Source organism: Pristiophorus japonicus, chromosome 8 (genome assembly GCF_044704955.1).
Source record: "Pristiophorus japonicus isolate sPriJap1 chromosome 8, sPriJap1.hap1, whole genome shotgun sequence".
Classification (NCBI taxonomy): Eukaryota; Metazoa; Chordata; class Chondrichthyes; family Pristiophoridae; genus Pristiophorus; species Pristiophorus japonicus.
The window spans coordinates 211,158,471-211,179,452 of NC_091984.1; the positions used below are offsets into that span (position 1 = coordinate 211,158,471).

The window sequence follows — 20,982 nt, forward strand, 5'->3', positions numbered from 1 at the left end:
TCCCTTCTGTCTCTATCACCTTTTGTTCTGTCTTTTTTCTTCTTTCCTTGTGGGTGTGGAAAGGATCCAAATTTTCTAGTGGTGAATGTGGAGGAACTGCAGAGTAGAAACCTCTGCTCCTGGTTGGAGATATGATATTGGCTACTAATGCATCCTACCTGGTCTTGCCTTGCCTTGCCCCCTCTCTCACTGCTTCTGTTGCCACCACTACCTTTCCTTGGGAGTGAGACACACCTCTATTGGAGCCAATGTCAACTATGTGAAGCTCCAGAGATAGTAGGGTTGGGAGGATGAGAGGGTGTCATCTTTTTTATTGGAGTGACCTGAGTGGGAGAGGAGAGGAGAGCAGCTTTTCCCTTCTCTCTGTCTGCTCCTCCTATCTCCCCTTCTACTTCCTCATTCCTTTTCTCCCCATCTTCTACCCTCCCTCTCCTCCTCTTTCTTTCCCCCTCCTCCTCACCTGTGCCTGTCCCCCTCACCCAACTCACCAATATATATATACAAAATACATGAGCCTGAAATAAAAGCTTTGAAAATTCGGTCTCTAATTTATTTCCAGTAAAAAAACTCACAAACCTTCATAGGTTGAGAGGACATACCTTCTGCCCTTCAACCCCTGCTAATTGCATAGTGTGCACGCTGAGAAATTCTACAAGCTACAGTTGCTCAGAATACATGGATGTGATTAAAGCCCTCTCTTAGCCACTGTGAGGTAAAAATATCCAGTCAAAGCCCAATTCTTTTTGAGAGGCCGAGGCCTTCAAAGGAAAACTTTAACAAAGACACAGAAGATGTTTCAGTGCATAAATTAAAGAATTTTATTGTGAAATATGTATTTTTTGATTCTTTTAGTTTGTTTATATCCCTATTTAAGATATTTAAAATTTCAGTTACTGAGAAAAGATTTAAAAAATCAGAAAACATTTTGAATGATTTGTGGGATCCTGATGCTGCAAGGAGGGTAACATGTTTACATAGATACAACCAATTATAAATGTGGGCATAGGCAATTATAACAGGAACAAATTGATTTAAAAGTGACATAAACAAAAGCCAAGTTGTGCAGACAAGAAGTGTATCATAGATTAAGACTTTTGTAATATCTATATGCAACCCGCTGATGACGTCTAATGGCAATACGCAAGTATTGTACTATTCCTATTTTGGCAATTTGACAGGGTTCTCCATTGGGTAAATACTTCATAGTAGATAATCAAGAATTGCCCAATAAAAATGGAATTGGATATATACTTGAAAAGGAAAAAAAATGCCGGGCTATGGGGATAGAGCAGGGAAGTAGGAATAATAGGATAGCTGTTTCAAAGAGCCGGCAGAGGCACAAAGGGCCGTATGGCCTCCTCTGTGCTGTATGACTCTATGCATTACATAATGCTGAGCCACTTAGAGCAGGGCGGTCCCAAATGTGATCTTAATTCTATTCTGATTTCAACAAGAGCAGTAGCAAGGGTGCTACTATTGGATGTGCCGCCCTTGAGTATGGAGGGGGGGGGGGGGGAACTAGCTACTGCTCCTGACAGTTAGTCAATGACCTGTTTTGTTAAGTATACAGGTTAATCTCTGATACACTTCTTGTCTGCACAACTTGACTTTCTGTTTTATTTATGTCACTTTTAAATAAATGTGTTCCTGTTATAATTGCCTATGCCCACATTTATAATTGGTTGTATCTATGTAAACGAGTTACCCTCCTTGCCCGATCAGGATCCCACAAATCATTCAAAATGCTTTGATTTTTAAAATCTTTTCTCAGTAACTGTGAAATTTTAAATATCTTAAATAGGGATATAAACAAACTTAAAGATACAAAAAATATATATTTTCACAATAAAATTCTTAAATTTATGCACTGAAACATCTTCTGTGACAAGATCATGATGCCGCCGCAATAACGGATAGCCTGCCAATACACGCTCTGAAAGCTCACACATGAAAATTTAACGTTAAGAATGTTTGTCTCAGTCTCTGCTTCTTTGGGCCAGCGTCCATTTTGCCCTTACCTCTCTTTGAAAGGTCTTGAGATGTTTTCTACACTAAATACGCTACATAAATGCAAATTGTTGACACGTAAGCCGAGCAAATATGTACAGTTATCTGTAGATAATCGCAAATGAAAACTTTCCTTGTTTTGCAATGGATGGGAGAATTGACACATACCTTCCATTAAGAAAATGAAAGGAAGGATTTTCATTGTGAAAAATAAATCTATCAGTCCGCTTTATAATGTTTACTTTTAACTATACAATGCTTTAAAATTAATTGCACGCCTAAGCAAGATTTACATCTAACATTTTTTTTAAATTTCAAACATGAAGGATTAATGTTAAGTGCTCAGTTTAAACATGGAATTCACTTGTTAATCGTTGGCAGCAACTCCCAGTCAATGACATGACTACAATTATGGTGGCTGCTCGGACAGTGACCGTATCCTCCCCGCTTTTCATATACTTGTAATTAAAAAAAAGACTGCAACTAATACTTATGTTTTGTTTTAATAAGGCTTGATATATTTAATGTGGAAGCTGTATACAGCTGTACAATATGACTTTACAAATAAAGGTCACACCTTCGGAAAACGCGACACTGCGGAAGGCGCTGTCCTGGAAGTGTGGTGCTGAAAATACATTGTCTGTTTCACAAGACGATATACCCTGAACTTTGGTGCGCGTGTGTGTACGGAGGGGTTACTTCTTGTAAAGAAAGTAACAAAAAACACAAAATGTCTATGGCCCCATCGCAGTTTGCAGAATAATGGTAATGAAATCTAAGATCTTCCAACCGAGCAGCATAAACTTTTACACACGCTAGTAACTGTGTATACATTTAGATACATATACAAACTATTTTACAATGGTTTAAACTTCAGGTTGGACTTTGTGCCGTGATAAGTTTTTCTTTAAAACCTGAATAATTAATGACAATGCGGAGTTCAATCAAACATCAGGCAAAAGGCAAAATAACGGGGAACTATTCTTATCACCAGCAATGCCGTGAAACCTGCCCGCATTTGACTCTCACGTTTTTCTATTAGCATATAATGTTTTAATGTTAAAGAATGATCCCAATAGTGAATATTCAGACCCAATTGCTTATTCACGGTTTAATTATATACGATAGGGTGGGGAAACAGAATTTTAATCACAATAAATTGTGAATATTTTAGTATCTTTATCTGTAAGTAGAAGTATTTCTGAAACCTGATCTGGTTAAAATGGTTATCTTTCGACATACAGTAAACGGGGGGAGGGAGGAGACATCTTCAGCAGATTGGCGAGTGAAACGTCGCTGGAGCAGGTTCTTGCCAAGTTAGCACATTCTGCGGTGTATAAAAGGCGCCGCCTCCTCCCTCCCCACTGCAGTGCAACTCTTCCTTTCGCACGATGAGTTACGGTCTGGATACAATGCTCGGCACCAGCTCTTACCGCAGGGTATTGGGGGACTCGCCCCGCTCTGTGTCCCGTTCTGCAGGCTCGCTGGCAAGCAGCGGCTTCTACTCACAGACATGGTCCCGCGGTCCCAGCACCATCAACTCCTACAAGCGGGTGACCCCGGGCCTGACAGCCAGCTTCGGCTCTCAGATCACAACCTCCACCGAGAGCCTGGAATCCGGGGTCATCAATGGGGACATCAGATCGCGCAACGAGAAGGAGATGCTGCAGACCCTCAACGATCGCTTCGCCACTTACATCGACAAAGTGAGGAACCTGGAGCTGCAGAACAAGAATCTGGAGGCAGAGGCTGCATCCTTAAGGCAGCAGCAATCCGGAAGATCGGCCATCGGAGAGCTGTACGAGAGAGAGATCAAAGATCTGCGCAATGTGGTGGTGCAGATCAGCAATGACAAGGCGCAGTTGCAGCTGGAGCAGGAACACTTGGAGGAGGATATCCAGCACATCAAACAGAGGGTCGAGGACGAGAGCAGGATAAGGGAAGAGGTGGACGCCAGCATCAGGGGTCTGAACAAATATATAGAGGATGCAGGCTTGCTGAAGGCAGACCTGGACAAGAAGCTCCAGTTTCTCACTGACGAGGCTTCTTTCATGAAGGCGAATCACGACGAAGAAGTTCGAGATTTGCTGAATCAGATCCAGGGCTCTCAGATAACTTTAGAAGTGAGGGATTCCCTCAAGTCCGATATCACGGCCGCTCTCCGGGAGATCCGGGCACAGATGGAAGGTCACGCAGCCAAGACCACCAGCCAGACCGATGAGGTGTTTAAAGTGAAGCTGGAAAGACTGAACCAAGCCGCCAAGGTCAACACGGACGCCATCCACGCAGCGCAGGATGAAATCCTAGAATATCGCAGACATCTGCAGTGCAAGAATATTGAGTTGGAGACCCTGAAAGGGACTAAAGAATCACTGGAAAGGCAAAGGTTTGAGATGGAGGACAGACACAGTGCAGACATTTCCAGCTACCAGGTAGTCTTTAGATCACATTATTTTAGTGACCCAACTATTTTCTCAATAGCCAAAAAAAAACAGTTTAGGGGATGAAGGTTGTTTATTTACAAAAAATCATAATTTAATTCGTTTAACTTTTAAAACTGACATTGAGAGGGTAGTTGATTTATGTTGTCTAATACCAAAGTTCTAAGTTAGTGTACACTAAGTTTTATATCTTGTATGGATCCGCGTTTTTCTCGGTTGCTTTCTTAACTTCCCAATTCCATATATTAATATACCAGTGCAATCTGATTATGGATTTTACACATTTGAAAGGTTTCATGTACATCACCATTTATTTCTGCCAAATATTTAACGTTACAGGAAGCAGCTCAGCAACTTGAAAGCGAATTGAGGAGCACGAAATGGGAAATGGCTGCGCAACTCAGGGAGTACCAAGACTTACTCAACGTTAAAATGGCTTTGGACATTGAAATTGCGGCGTACAGGTAATGAATGGTGTGGGTGTCAAATGTAAAGTGCGTTGCGTAAGCGAGTCTGAGAGCATACGGTCTAAATGTCAGAGGAATGGGCAAATTAGCTAAACCTCACAATATCTTCACACTAGATAATCATGCCTTAAATTATGTAATACTTACAATAGTATTTTGATGCGAAAATATCTATGAGCCACCAATGTTGTATAATGGTTCCTAGTTTTCAGTTTTTGGAAACGTAAACCGGAAACACATAAAAGAACACAATCATTTAATTGGAATCTGGATAATTAATAGCGTTGAATAAAAAAACAAAATTGCTAGAAATGAAGGTGAGTTAGGATCTGAGAGAGAAGTTAGAGTACGCTCCTTATTTACAACCCTATTTCTGGTTCAGAAGCCGACTACATGCTATGCGTTTTAGCAATTTCCATTTTTACCTCAGATGTCCAGTCCTCCTTGTTTTTCTTTTAACATTAATGAGTAAACAAAGTTTGTTGTTGATGACATAAAGACAATAGCCGTAAAATTTGCAGGCAGCAGCTATCATTAATAATTATTGTTGTTATTTTATTTTGTAAAGGAAACTCCTGGAGGGTGAAGAATCAAGATTTATTGGGACAAGTCCCTATCCTTATATAGAAGGGTATCATAAAGTTCCTGCAGTACCAAACAATATTAAAGCCAAGTCTGAAGAAAAGGCCAAACCAGCTGACAAAGAAAAGATTGCAGAGGAACAAATGGATGAAGCAACGGAAGAAACGGAAGAGACAGAAAAGGCTGAAGAAGGAAAGGAAGAGAAGGAAGAAGCTGACGAGCAAGATGAAGGGGCAGAAGCTGAAGAAGCAGCAGAGGAAGAAGCTGAAAGTGCAGAGGACAAGGGTGACCAAGAAATTAAATCTGATGAAGAAGCTGTGAAAGAAGACACAACGACTGAAAAAGCTGAAGAAGAAGATAAAGCAAAATCAACTGTAGAAGAGAAAGCCAAAGAAACACTAGAAGTAGAGAAAGAGGATGTGAAAGATGGTAAAAAGGAGCAACCAAAGGAAAAGGAAGAAGACGAACCTATCACAGAGCAAAAGGAACCAGTGAAAAAGGTGGATGAAAAAGAAACAGTTGAACCTAAAGCAAAAGATAAGGAAACGGAGGAGAAAGAAAGCCCAGAAAAAGAGCCAGAGGCTGAAGAAACAGCAAAAATAGAAAAGGAGAAGGAGCCAGAGGAACCCTCCAAACCAGAATCTCAATCTGATGAGGATGAAAAGAAAAGTGAATCAAAAGCAGAACCCGTGGACAAAGGAAAGGAAGAGGTAAAACCAGAGCCCAAAATGGAAGAAAAGAAAGATACTAAACCAGAACCCAAAGTTGAAGAGAAGACCGACCTAAAACCAGAGCCCAAAGTTGAAGAAAAGAAAGAAACAAAACCAGAGCCCAAAGTTGAAGAAAAGAAAGAAACAAAACCAGAGCCCAAAGTTGAAGAGAAGAAAGAGGCAAAACCAGAGCCCAAAGTTGAAGAGAAGAAAGAGGCAAAACCAGAGCCCAAAGTTGAAGAGAAGAAAGAAACAAAACCAGAGCCCAAAGTTGAAGAAAAGAAAGAGGCAAAACCAGAGGCCAAAGTTGAAGAAAAGAAAGAAACAAAACCAGAGCCCAAAGTTGAAGAAAAGAAAGAAACAAAACCAGAGCCCAAAGTTGAAGAGAAGAAAGAGGCAAAACCAGAGCCCAAAGTTGAAGAAAAGAAAGAAACAAAACCAGAGCCCAAAGTTGAAGAAAAGAAAGAAACAAAACCAGAGCCCAAAGTTGAAGAAAAGAAAGAAACAAAACCAGAGCCCAAAGTTGAAGAGAAGAAAGAGGCAAAATCAGAGCCCAAAGTTGAAGAAAAGAAAGAAACAAAACCAGAGCCCAAAGTTGAAGAAAAGAAAGAAACAAAACCAGAGCCCAAAGTTGAAGAAAAGAAAGAGGCAAAACCAGAGCCCAAAGTTGAAGAGAAGAAAGAGGCAAAACCAGAGCCCAAAGTTGAAGAAAAGAAAGATACAAAACCAGAGCCCAAAGATGAACCCGAAGAAAATAAAAGCTCTTCTGTACCAGAGCCTAAGCCTCAAGAGAAGATTGAAAAAACAGAACCATCAAAAGAAGAATCACAGAAAAGTGCAAAAGTAGAACCAGCTAAACCAGATCCCACAACAACAGAGAAGGAGCCTGAGAAAACCACAGAAGTTAAAGAAAAAGTAACAGATCAAAGTAAAGAGAGTAAAAAAGAAACAAAGGATGAGACAACCGAAACAGTGAAAAAATCAGAAGCAAAGAAATCTGACCCAGAGCCTACAAAAAATCAAAAGGAAGAGGCAGCAGAAAAAGAACAAATTAGTAAAGAGTCTAAAAAGGAAAAGACTTCTGAAGTTAAAGATGAAACACAAGTTAAGAATGACAAAGAGGGAAAATCAGAGAAGTCTTCCAGTACTAAAGAGTCAAAGACAACAGACAAAACTAAAAAAGCAGAGGAATAAAAGGTATAAAGAATGATTTTATGAGGAGAAAAAAAATCACCAAAGAAATACTACACCAAGGAACTAAGTGATTAATGTAGAAAAACTGCCAAGATAATATTGTACCTTGTTATGATACAAGGGGCTGGTAAGCAATAAGTGTTCAGAAAAGAGGCAGATAAATGCATTGTGGTAACTTATATAGCAGAATGTGATGTATGCAGAATGCTAAACACTTACACTTGAAGAGTGTCAATCATTATCCTGCCTCAGTAATAAGTGCATTTAAAATGACTGACCATATCTCCTAAAGATAGAGAGTATTTGCTGACTTATATTAATCAAATAACAGTCGTGAATTGAAGGTAAAAAGTCACATCCTCACTCTAAAATGTGCACCAAAACAAATACTGTCAAATTACTTACAACGTGCAATATATAAATAAAGAGCTTAACAGATACAATGTGCCTCTGAAGTATATATCAATACTAATGCAAATTGACATGATTAAAATTTATGTATAATGACAACATCTAATTATAAAATGATTGCATTTTCTTTGAATAAAACAGCAACTTTCTTATAGGAACATTATATTTTCTCAAGATTGATCATTTGTGTCAGTGTTTATGTGGAGTTGTTCATGTTTTTGTCAGAAATAGTATTGTCTGTAATAAATGTTAGGCAAAGCATCAAAGTACCGCCCGGAATCAGATTCATCATAGGAAAAATTGATGCACGCCATTGAGAGGAGGGAGAAGAGGAAAGAGACAGGGACTGGTAGTGCATATAAAAGACTGTGATACATACACAAGTGTGAAAGACTGAAAATTTCAGGAAAAATAATTATCTTTGTTGGGATAAATATGTATCTATATAATATATTAAAATCTTGAGTTGGTATGTTATCACACGCCAATTCATTGAAATTAATGGGTAACATTAACTGTAATGGTAATGCCTGCTATTCTTACTTCCTCCAGGTAGTACTGCGACCTCTAAAAAAAATCATATAATGAGAAGGCCTGTAATTCTAACCTGTTCCAGAGGTGGCAGTGTAACCTCTCTCAGCCTGGTACAACAAACACAGCTGAAAGACACATCATTTCCTCTGATTAAGTTTGAGTAAGGTCATAGGAGATTCACAAGTTTATTAAATAATTAAACAAAATATGCAGCAGTCTAGCTAAATAGCAATGCTAAAATAAATTGACTTCACTGGCATTTTGAATATATCTGTAAGAATATAGGACTGGATTTTTGGGTTTTGGGGTTTTTGGGCGAAAACGGTAGTGATACATGAAAATTACCGTTTTCGCTGCGTTACCGATTTTAGGCTGAACTTTTGGCCTTTGGGGAATCGGTAAGGGAGGGATTGCACAAGCATTTGCGGCGCAAAACGCGATCCTCGCCAACTTTAGTGTGGGGTCGTTTGCGCTGCGAGAGAGGTCTTGGGAGAAAAATTCAAAAAAACATTCAAACAACATTATCAAAACCCTTAGATACCAAATAGCTGGAAAAAAATAAAATAAACTTTAACTTGCCTTTTTTGCAAGTTTTCTAACTTACCGCTGCTGGCAGGGCTGCACCGACAGGTTTTACCTGTCACTATTCTGGGCACAGCGTATAGGTTGGGAGAGTGCCGAAAATTGAACGGTAACACAATCCACGTCGTTACACATCCGACGCACCTCTCCCTGGCGGTACATCCCATCGCCACCGCAAACAAGCAGCTAAGTATCTCACTCGGGCTTTGCGACTGGGTTTTCGCTGCAGAGTGTCAAACCCCTCGAAAATTCAGCCCATCGAGTTTGATTGTAGCAGTCATCTGAATCTAAAATAAATATGTTGGAGATTCGGATATATTTGGACAACAGGGAAGCTATTAAGTTAAAATATCACAGCCACAGATATGACTGAAATAAAAATGTACTGTCTGTGGCTCCTCAAAAGGATCAGTGGGTAAATGCACTTTGATGTGGTATTGAGGTATATAAAACAAAAATATTCCAGGTTTGAAGTCTGTTCTGTGTTGAGTTTGTTGTGCATTGCTATAATCAACCTCAGTGTCCCCAGGCTAGGGAAGGGAACAGGCTACAGTTCCATCCTTCCAATTGCTAGACAGTTACCCCCACTGTAAGTGAGTGATGACTGAGTCCAGGACTGGATTTGGTTGGGATGGCCTTCAGTTGAATAACTGCCAATACTCACTGTTCAGGCTCATATTTGGGGAATAACATCTTAGGCGAAGTCCCAAGGGCTGTTGGTTCCTATTGGACCATATCCCAGAAAAGTTGCTACTTTCAAGAGAAAAAAAAACAAAATTGTGCTGACCAATGTTATAATTTAATGTAAACCAATCTTTTTTCAATTTCACAAAGTTTAAAATTAACCAACTATTAATCTTATGGTGTACTTGATATAAATAAATCTAACATTACGAGACCAAGTTTGATGTAAAACTGGTGAGAAAACTAATATTTTTAATTTAAGGGCAATAGTAGGATTTAAAATAGTATATATGTTTGATGAAACTAAGCATCAGGGATCATTTACAATGCAAGAATAGTCGGCTGAAGGAAAGAGAATAACTGAGAAGACTACTTTAATGCCATCATAGTTATCACCAAATAAAGCTTCAGCCTCCAATAGACCACTGAAATAATGATCTACACTGCGGGACAGTGTGACCCCAATGTAATGGGTATGTGCATTTGAAAAATAATTTAATGGGCATAGGGATTTGAATAATCTTTTTCTTTGCCAATTTTCTCCCCTCTATTGTGAAGGTGTTGACTCCCTCCTGGGATATTGGTCTACAGGCATTGGCATGCTGTTGATAACTCAACCAAGGGGCCATTATTCATGCGTGGACCTTGACAGTGAGTATTGACAGACTATTCTACTGCAAGGTATCACAGCCAAGCACAGTCCTACCTTCACTGCAGCCCTGGCCGAGATCATGTAACTCAGCAAAGACCAGGGATTGAACGTGGGACCCTCTTGGTCTGCATGACTCATTCAAATTATAAATCCACTGATCTCCATGAGATGAGGGATAATTGGTACTAGGGTATAGAATTCTTTTCCAGCCATTTCAACATCAACTACTTCCAGGTCAACCATAGCACACGGAAATACACAGTGAAGTTTTACTCAGTATGTCCCATCATGACTTAAAATTTAGAGTACCACCTATTACCAGAGGATTTTCCCATATCCAAATCATGCTTGTTTTTCTGAGAGTGAGATTTCTAATTAGTACCCAATTTTCTGCTTTTGTTACCTGTCTGCCCTGTTTCCTTCTCAGCAGATTTAGAGACCTGAAAACCCCACACTGATTCTAACAGCCAGGGTATTACTACTGATATAAAAATATGTTCACCAACTGGGATAATTCTCAGAAAAATAAACTCATCAGCATTGCACAACTCAATGACTGACTCAAATGCTTAAATAATAATAGCAAAGTTAGTATATTGATTGCAAGATGCACAATAAGGTAAATAAGCCCCAATACTTTTGACACCACAGTAGTTTACTGATTGCCCTTAAAAGCCAATGGGGATTTTCAGATCCAGTTCCTCTTTACTTAACATATGAGTAGAAACATAAAACAAAGTAATTAATATCTATCTGTAATGTCCTTTACCAGCAATTCATAATCAAAGAATAGGATCAGAATGAAATATTTAGCAGTAATAACACCATATTTAGTTCAGAAATGATGATATAGCTCTCATCAATCTGACCATATGGAAAGTGTTCAGAAAATAATGCATAACATTGCTTTTCCCAAATCACACTTTATTAAAGACACAGTCGAAGAAGAAGGAATTGGGTTTGGATAGTAAAACTAATTTTATTTAGCATCTCTATAACCAATGAAAAAGACAAACTTTCATTCCATTAGTCAGGGATGATTTGAAACCAATATTCCAGAGATGCAAAGACATTGTTCTAACTCACTGCCCTTTATAGTCCCTTTGATGGTAGTTTTAAGGAAAGATGGTAATTTACCCCACTTGTAAAATAATATATGAATGGTATGTAAAGGAAAAGATCACAAACACAAAAATTAAAAGATTACATTAAACTGAAGAAAGAATGCATGTAAATAATACAGTTAGAAACCTTTTTGCAAGAATTGCAGGATGATTATGAATCATCCATTGCTATGATGAGGTTCCATCATTTAGATATCATAATTTAGAATCCATTCTTATGCAAGAAAATCAAAGCACTACTCCAGATGTATGCAATTTTCTGCACTTGAACAGCAGTAAAAGTAAAAATGCATATACATCCAAAAGCTACAAGATACAGTAATTCTGGCTGATCAGACATTCATACCCCAGGCACGATGGAACACATAAAAGTGATAAGAAGGTGGATCTAATGTTTTATAGATTGTAAGCTCTCAGTTAAACATATACCTAACTTCCAAAATAGCAATCTGTTTGAATATGACGTCCTCGACAGAAGCCCTGATATATTTCTTAGGCTGACTACAACAAATTTGTTTGTCCTCACTTTTCAGTTTAGTGGTTCAATTTTAACAATCAAACAACCTCTGTAAGGTTAGAGTACTTTTCCAGGTTAATTAATTTCTTGATATTTGCCCATTTAAAATTGCTATGATAGTCCTGATATTCGATATGTATTTGTTATTTGTTATTGGGATATGAGCAACACTGGCAAGGCAGTATTTATTGCCCGTTCCTAGTTGCTCTGAAAAAGTGGTGATGGCCTTCTACTTCCACTGCAGTCCTTGTGGTGGTGCTCCCACAATGGTGTCAGCTAACAAACTCCAGCATTTTGATATAACAATGATGAAGGAATGGTGACCTCTATCCAAGTCAGGTTGATGTGTGACTTGGAGGGGAATTTGAAGGTTATGGTGTTCCCATTACATTGCTGCTCTTGTCCTTCTCGGCGGCAGATGTCATAGGCTGGGAAATGCTGTCGAAACAGGCATGGCGAATTGCTGCAGTTCATCCTGTGGATATTACATATAGTAGCCACAGTGCTAATGGTGGAGCGGGTAAACATTAAGTTCAGTGGCAGGGGTGCTAATCAAGTAGATTGCTTTGTCCTGGATGGTGTCAAGCTTGAATGTCATTGCGTGTTGCAGCTTCACTATCTAGGTGACAGCTGAGTATTTCATCACACTACTGACTTGACCCTTGCAGATAGCGGATGGGCATTGAGGGAACAGGAGGTGAGCCATTTAACACAGAGTACTCAGGCTCTGCTCTTGTAGTAACATTGTTGATATAGCTGGTCCAGTTAAGCTTGTGGTCAATGGTGACCGCCTGGATCTTGATGGTTGAAGTCTTAATAATGATGGTGCCATTGTAGGTCAGGAGGTAATGGTTGGACCTTTTCTTGTTGGAGACATATATTTTGACATATACAAAAATCGTAATTATATATATTTGTGAATCCAACATGTTACAGTCTGTTTGTCATAAAACACTCAACAAGCAAACTTTAATTACCTTTAGAAACATAGAAAATAGGTGCAGGAGTAGGCCATGCAATCCTTTGAGCCTGCACCATCATTCAATAAGATCATGGCTGATCATTCACCTCAGTACCCCTTTTCTGCTTTCTCTCCATACCCCTTGATCCCTTTAGTCGTAAGGGCAATATGTAACTCCCTCTTGAATATATCCAATTAACTGGCATCAACAACTCTCTGCAGTAGGGAATTCCACAGGTTAACAACTCTCTGAGTGAATAAGTTTCTCCTCATCTCAGTCCTAAATGGCTTACCTCTTATCCTTAGACTATGTCCCCTGGTCCTGGACTTCCCCAACATCGGGAACATTCTTCCTGCATCTAACCTGTCCAGTTCCATCAGAATTTTATATGTTTCTATGAGATCCCCTCTCATCCATCTATACTCCAGTGAATACAGGCCCAGTCGATCCAGTCTCTCCTTATATGTCAGTCCTGCCATCCCTGGAATCAGTCTGGTGAACCTTCGCTACACTCCCTTAATAGCAAGAACATCCTTACTCAGATTAGGAGACCAAAACTGAACACAATATTCCAGGTGAGGCCCTGTACAACTGCAGTAAGACCTCTCTGCTCCTATACTCAAAGCCCCTAGCAATGAAGGCCAACATACCATTTGCCTTCTTCACCGCCTGCTGTACCTGCATGCCAACTTTCAATGACTGATGTACCATGACACCCAGGTCTCGTTGCACCTCCCCTTTTCCTAATCTGCCACCATTCAGATACTATTCTACCTTCGTGTTTTTGCCACCAAAGTGGATAACCTCAACATTTATCCACATTATACGGCATCTGCCACATGTATGCCCACTCACGTAACCTGTCCAAGTCACCCTGCAGCCTTTTAGCGTCCTCCTCACAGCTCACACCACCACCCAGCTTAGTGTCATCTGCAAACTTGGAGATATTACACTCAATTCCCTCATCCAAATAATTAATGTATATTGTAAATAGCTGGGATCCCAGCACTGAGCCCTGTGGCACCCCACTAGTCACTGCCTACCTTTCTGAAAAAGACCCATTTATCCCGACTCTCTGCTTCCTGTCTGCCAACCAGTTCTCTATCCACGTCAGTACATTAACCCCAATACCATGTGCTTTAATTCTGCACACCAATCTCTTGTGTGGGATCTTGTCAAAAGCCTTTTGAAAGTCCAAATACACCACATCCACTGGTTCTCCCTTGTCCACTCTACCAGTTACATCCTCAAAAAATTTTAGAAGATTTGTCAAGCAGGATTTCCCTTTCATAAATCCATGCTGACTTGGACCGATCCTGTCACTGCTTTCCAAATGTGCTGCTTTTTCATCTTTAATAATTGATTCCAACATTTTCCCCACTACTGATGTCAGGCTAACCGGTCTGTAATTCCCCATTTTCTCTCTCCCTCCTTTCTTAAAAAGTGGTGTTACATTAGCTACCCTCCAATCCATAGGAACCGATCCGAATGATCACCAATGCATCCACTATTTCTAGGGCTACTTCCTTAAGTACTCTGGGATGCAGACTATCAGGCCCCGGGGATTTATCGGCCTTCAATCCCATCAATTTCCCTAACACAATTTCCCGCCTAATAAGGATTTCCTTTAGTTCCTCCTTCCCACTAGACCCTCGGTCCCCTCGTATTTTCGGAAGGTTATTCGTGTCTTCCTTCGTGAAGACAGAACCAAAGTATTTGTTTAACTGGTCCGCCATTTCTTTGTTCCCCATTATAAATTCACCTGAATCTGCCTGCAAGGGACCTACATTTGTTTTCATTAATCCTTTTCTCTTCACATATCTATAGAAGCTTTTGCAGTCAGTTTTTATGTTGCCATCAAGCTTCCTCTCATACTCTATTTTCCCCCTCCTAATTAAACTCTTTGTTCTCCTCTGCTATTATAAAATTCTCCCAGTCCTCAGGTTTTCTGGCCAATTTATATGCCTCTTCCTTGGCTTTAACACTATCCTTAATTTCCCTTGTTAGCCACGGTTGAGCCACCTTCCCTGTTTTATTTTTACTCCAGACAGGAATGTACAATTGTTGAAGTTCATCCATGTGATCTTTAAATATTTGCCATTGCCTATCCACCGTCAACCCTTTAAGTATTACTCGTCAGTCTATTCTAGCCAAGTCACGTCTCATACCATTGAAGTTACCTTTCCTTAAGTTCAGGACCCTAGTCTCTGAATTAACTCTCCATCTTAATAAAGAATTCTACCATATTATGGTCATTCTTCCCCAAGGGGCCTCGCACAACAAGATTGTTAATTAGTCCTTTCTCATTACACATCACCCAGTCCAGGATGGCCAGCCCTCTAGTTGGTTCCTCGACATATTGGTCGAGGAAACCATCCCTAATACACTCCAGGAAATCCTCCTCCACCGTATTGCTACCAATTTGGTTCGCCCAATCAATATGTAGATTAAAGTCGCTCATGATAACTGCTGTACCTTTAGTGCACGGATTCCTAAGTTCTTGCTTGATGTTGTCCCCAACCTCACTACTACTGTTTAGTGGTCTGTACACAACTCCCAGTAGCCTTTTCTGCTCTTTGGTATTCTGTAGCTCCATCCATACCGATTCCACATCATCCAAGCTAATTTCACAGAGATTGCTAAACCAAAGTATTTGCTAATACACCAGACGCAGAGATTTATATATTATATATGCATTATACATCACACTTCATTGTTAAAAGTTAAAAGTTAGAGAATAAAAGAAAATAAAAGAAAAAGCTGGCATTTTTTTCTGCCCTTGATACATTGTCCTTTTGCAAGTACAGCAGTCAGGATTTGATAATAGTGCAAATTTTTATAACATGCATCCAATATGCATTTACTATCTGTTCTGTACAAAAAAACTCTCCAAGAATAGAATATTCCTCAGGATGAGTGTATGCAGACTTTTAAATGTCCATACTTAAAAAAGCCAAAGATACTGATGGGGCTCGACAAGGTAAATGCAGAGAGGATGTTTCCCCTCATGGGAGAATCTAGAATTAGGGGGCATTGTTTAAGAATAAGGGGTCGCCCATTTAGAACTGAAATGACAAGGAATTTCTTCTCTCAGAGGGTCGTAAATCTGTGGAATTCTTTGCTCCAGAGAGCTGCGGAGGTTGGGTCATTGAATATATTTAAAGTGGAGATAGACAGATTTTGGAACAATAAGGGAGTGAAGGGTTAACAGCAGTTACAGTTTATGGCCTTAAATGGACACAACTTCACCTTAGCAACAGAACAATATATTGTGCATTACATTGCATAAAACTCTTGATAATATAAAGCGGCATATTATCTGACTTACTACGAGCAACACTCACAATGAAGCAGTGATAATACTAAGAATCTATTTTTGGACAAATCGTAAAATCTTAATAAAGCCTGAATCATTTTCCTGAAGTATCTGTGGCAAATCAAAAATTATTAATGTCGTAGAACGTTTTCTTATATATATAAAAGCCTTAGAGACGTGCATTATGCTGAGGCCTCTTTGATGTGTTTACTGCAAATGGAATATAGATTTACCTCTGGCCGTAATGTAACCATAGTAACTGTTTGAAGGGACAAGATGTATTGATATGCTAATGCCTCGGAAGTCCAAGGATTTTAGTCAGAAGCCTTCCTGTACATCCACTTGCTTTGTCATGAAAATATTCAAATAAAGTTGTTCAGAAACACAGGTGAATGGAATTATATGTAGCATTATTAATAGGTCCAGGAAACCATCAGTTTAATTTGATAACTTTGTTCACTTGTGTTATGTAAGTAATAACTCGATAGACTGAATACTGTAAATTCACTCGGGTGCAAACCTGGCTCAACTTTATTCGGGCCCCAAAGTGCCCACATTACATGGTGGCTTCCTTTATATACCTGGCCCGCACACCCGTGCGTACAGCCCAATGACCTCAGACAGTGGCTAGTAACCCCAAGCATACACATACATGACAACTTGCATATGATATCTAACTGTCAATCACTCTTCTGGCATCTGAGATTATAAAGAAGTAGCTATAATCACAGAAATATTTTTTACTTGCTAGTTCTTCCTGTCCTAATGCTGAATTGCAGCCCGTTTGGGGATGGACATATGATGACTCCATATATGTTTTGTGTCCTGTGCACTGATGCAAGTTCAGTGTTATTAGAATGCCTCACACTTTTTTTGATTTTGTAAACCAAGCAGCTGTAAGTTAAATGCTGTATTCTAGTAGAATCTACTGTATTGATCTTTTGCTGGTGTTTAATTTTTCCTTTTAACAAACCTGCATCATAGATAATAACCTAAGCCATTTGGTCTGTCTGAGTGATTATTCTTCCACTATCTGAAGACTAGGAGGACCAGTGATGAAATTATTGTACCAAGTAGTTAAAAAACAGCTTTATATATAAATTCAAGGTTGGAGGAAAATTCTGATTAAAAGTTCTAACATTAAATATCTTTACTTAGAGATTTTTTAAAATAAGACCTGTTGCAGAGATATTTGATAAAAAGATTTGCATTTATATAACACCTTTCACGACCTTTACAGCCAATTAAGTACTTTTTGAAGTGTAGTCACTGCTGTAATGTAGGAAAATTGGCAGCCAATTTGCACACAAGCTCCCACAAACAGCAATTTGATAATGACCAGAAAATCTGTTTTTAGAAGTTGATTAAGGGATAAATATTGGCTGGGACACCAGGGATATCTCCCCTGCTCTTCTTCGAAATAGTGCCAAAGGATCTTTTACGTCCATTTGAGAGAGCAGAATGGAGGGTCTCGATTTGACGTCTCATCTAAAAGATGGCACCTCCGAAAGTGTAACACTCCCTCAAGCACTGCACTTGAGTGTCAGCCTAAATTTTGTGCTCAAGTCTCTGGAGTGGGACTTGAACCCACAACCTTCTGACTCAGAGGCAAGAGCCACAGCTGATAAAGGAAAGACACACATTTTAACGTTTTAAAGTTTCATATATCTCTTGAACTTCATTATAAAAACACACACACACTGAAAAAATTAGCTGTAAAGGAAAAAGCTATTCCCTCATATTACATGCAGGGAGATACTTATTTCTGTAATTGGTTTGCAAGTAGAATAAATGTACACCTGCAGCGGGTAAGTAAACCATTATCTCCCAGCGACTGATCAACAGATACCTTTCCGTTTTTGAATTGATTTCATTCCAAATCCTTTCAGTGATGATATAAACATCCCTCACACCTCCATAACCAAGTACTTCTTGTTGCAACTGGGTAACCTCTGACCGACCAAAAGTAATCCCATTGGAGATCTGCTAGCTTATAATAAATCATCATCCTTTAGACTTTCGTGCAGAAGCAAAACAACCTTTAAAAAGAATAGAAGGAAGATAGTTATTTCCAACCTACTAATAAAGTTCCCTAGCAAAATAATTACCTAATTAACTTCAGGAGACACATTTTAAAAAAATGGTTAATAAAGACAAAGAAAGCCAACAATTTTCAATCTATAAACAGGTTTTCCCAGCAAACAGAAAATACCTAATTGGCCTCAGAATTCAGTAAGTCCCCAACAAGAATTGATCTCATATATTATAATTAACCTTGTGGCCTAAAGGGATAGGCCCTAGAGTAGAATAATATATTGTGTATTACATGGTATAATGCTCCTACTCTTATAAAACAGCATATCATCCAATTTGCCATGAACATTAGCCCGGAACTTGCAATCTGGAACATGGCAAACTGGCAGCATTTGTCGTAGTTCCGCCATTGAAACTGACTTCAACTTCAGGGTTTGGCGCATGCATAGTTGCGGTCTGTAATTCACAGCTCTGACACAGCCTGCGCTGTGCTCCCTCTCCCCCGCTCCCCACCCTCCTCAGAGCCGGAAATCAGTGTAATCACTCAAATCAGGGAAACAGATGAAAACTCGATGTCGTAATTATGCGGTTAAATCACCCAAGAAAGTTAGATCAAAAGGAATTAGCTGTAACTGGGGCTTTAACAGTGTATTGAATGCTAAACAAAGGTTATTGGCCTGTAAAAAATAAGAACATAAGAAATAGGAGCAGGAGTAGGCCATTTGGCCCCTCGAGCCTGCTCCGCCATTCAATAAGATCATGATTGATCTGATCATGGACTCAGCTCCACTTTCCTGCCTGCTCCTCACAACCCTTTACTCCCTTATCGCTCAAAAATCTGTCTATCTCCGCCTTAAATATATTCAATGACCCAGCCTCCACAGCCCTCTGGGGCGGAGAATTTCATAGATTTACAACCCTCAGGGAAGAAATTTCTCCTCATCTCAGTTTTAAATGGGCGGCCCCTTATTCTGAGACTATGTCCCCTAATTTTAGTTTCCGCTATGAGTGGAAATACCTCTCTGCATCCACCTTGTCGAGGCCCCTCATTATCTTATGTTTCAATAAGATCACCTCTCATTCTTCTGAACTCCAATGCGTATAGGCCCAACCTACTCAACCTATCTTCATAAGTCAACCCCCTCATCTCCGGAATCAACCTAGTGAACCTTCTCTGAACAGCCTCCAATGCAAGTATATCCTTCCTTAAATACGGAGACCAAAACTACACGCAGTACTCCAGGTATGGCCTCACCAATACACTGTACAGTTGTAGCAGGACTTCTCTGCTTTTATACTCTATCCCTCTTGCAATAAAGGCCAACATTCCATTTGCCTTCCTGATTGCTTGCTGTACCTGCATGTAAACTTTTTGTGTTTCATGCACAAGGAACCCAGGCCCCGCTACTGCAGCACTTTGCAATTTTTCTCCATTTGCTTTTTCTAGTATTTCTGTCAAAATGGATAACCTCACATTTTCCCACATTATACTCCATCTGCCAAATTTTGCCCTCTCACTTAGCCTGTCTATATCCCTTTGCAGATTTTTTGTATCCTCCTCACAACTTGCCTGCCCACCCATCTTTGTATCATCAGCAAATTTGGCTACATTACACTCGGTCCCTTCATCCAAGTCATTAATACAGATAGTTGAGGCCCAGCACCGATCCCTGCGGCACCCCACTAGTCACTGTTTGCCAACCGGAAAATGACCAATTTATCCCGACTCTCTGTTTTCCATTAGTTAGCCAATCCTCTATCCATGCTAATATATTACCCCCAACCCCGTGAGCTTTTATCTTGTGCAGTAACCTCTTATGTGGCACCTTATCGAATGCCTTCTGGAAATCCAAATACACCACATCCACTGGTTCTCCCTTATCCACCTTGCTCGTTACAGCCTCAAAGAATTCCAGCAAATTTGTCAAACATGATTTCCCTTTCATAAAACCATGCTGTCTCTGCTTGATTGAATCATGCTATAAGAACATAAGAATTAAGAACAGGAGTAGGCCATCTAGCCCCTCGAGCCTGCTCCGCCATTCAAAAAGATCATGGTTGATCTGGCCGTGGACTCAGCTCCACTTACCCGCCCGCTCCCCATAACCCTTAATTCCCTTATTGGTTAAAAATCTATCTATCTATGACTTGAATACATTCAATGAGCTAGCCTCAACTGCTTCCTTGGGCAGAGAATGCCACAGATTCACAACCCTCTGGGAGAAGAAATTCCTTCTCAACTCGGTTTTAAATTGGCTCCCCCGTATTTTGAGGCTGTGCCCCCTAGTTCTAATCTTCCCGACCAGTGGAAACAACCTCTCTGCCTCTATCTTGTCTATCCCTTTCATTATTTTAAATGTTTCTATAAGATCACCCCTCATCCTTCTGAACTCCAAAGAGTAAAGACGCAGTCTACTCATTCTATCATCATAAGGTAACCCCCTCATCTCCGGAATCAGCCTAGTGAATCGTCTCTGTATCCCCTCCAAAGCTAGTATATCCTTCCTTAAGTAAGGTGACCAAAACTGCACGCAGTACTCCAGGTGCGGCCTCACCAATACCCTATACAGTTGCAGAAGGACCTCCCTGCTTTTGTATTCCATCCCTCTCGCAATGAAGGCCAACATTCCATTCGCCTTCCTGATTCTCTGCTGCACCTGCAAACTAACTTTTTGGGATTCATGCACAAGGGCCCCCAGGAACCTCTGCACCGCAGCATGTTGTAATTTCTCCCCATTCAAATAATATTCCCTGTTACTGTTTTT

General features: G+C 39.9%; 1 protein-coding gene across 1 annotated transcript; it reads left to right on the plus strand.

Moving 5' to 3' along the window:
- Positions 1-3,398: 3,398 nt before the first annotated feature.
- LOC139269248 (neurofilament heavy polypeptide-like) lies at positions 3,399-7,401 on the plus strand. Its single transcript, XM_070888337.1, has 3 exons — positions 3,399-4,439; positions 4,788-4,912; positions 5,484-7,401. Exons 1-3 carry the CDS (start codon positions 3,399-3,401, stop codon positions 7,399-7,401), a joined length of 3,084 nt encoding a protein of 1,027 aa, XP_070744438.1.
- The last annotated feature ends 13,581 nt before the right edge of the window (positions 7,402-20,982 follow it).

What these genes read in the sequence shown, in the direction of transcription:
- LOC139269248 (XM_070888337.1), top strand. Translation starts at nt 3,399, where the DNA reads ATGAGTTACGGTCTGGATACAATGCTCGGCACCAGCTCTTACCGCAGG. An exon ending in CAGACATTTCCAGCTACCAG is followed by an intron (nt 4,440 to 4,787) that starts GTAGTCTTTAGA and finishes TTAACGTTACAG; the next exon opens with GAAGCAGCTCAGCAACTTGA. An exon ending in ATTGAAATTGCGGCGTACAG is followed by an intron (nt 4,913 to 5,483) that starts GTAATGAATGGT and finishes TATTTTGTAAAG; the next exon opens with GAAACTCCTGGAGGGTGAAG.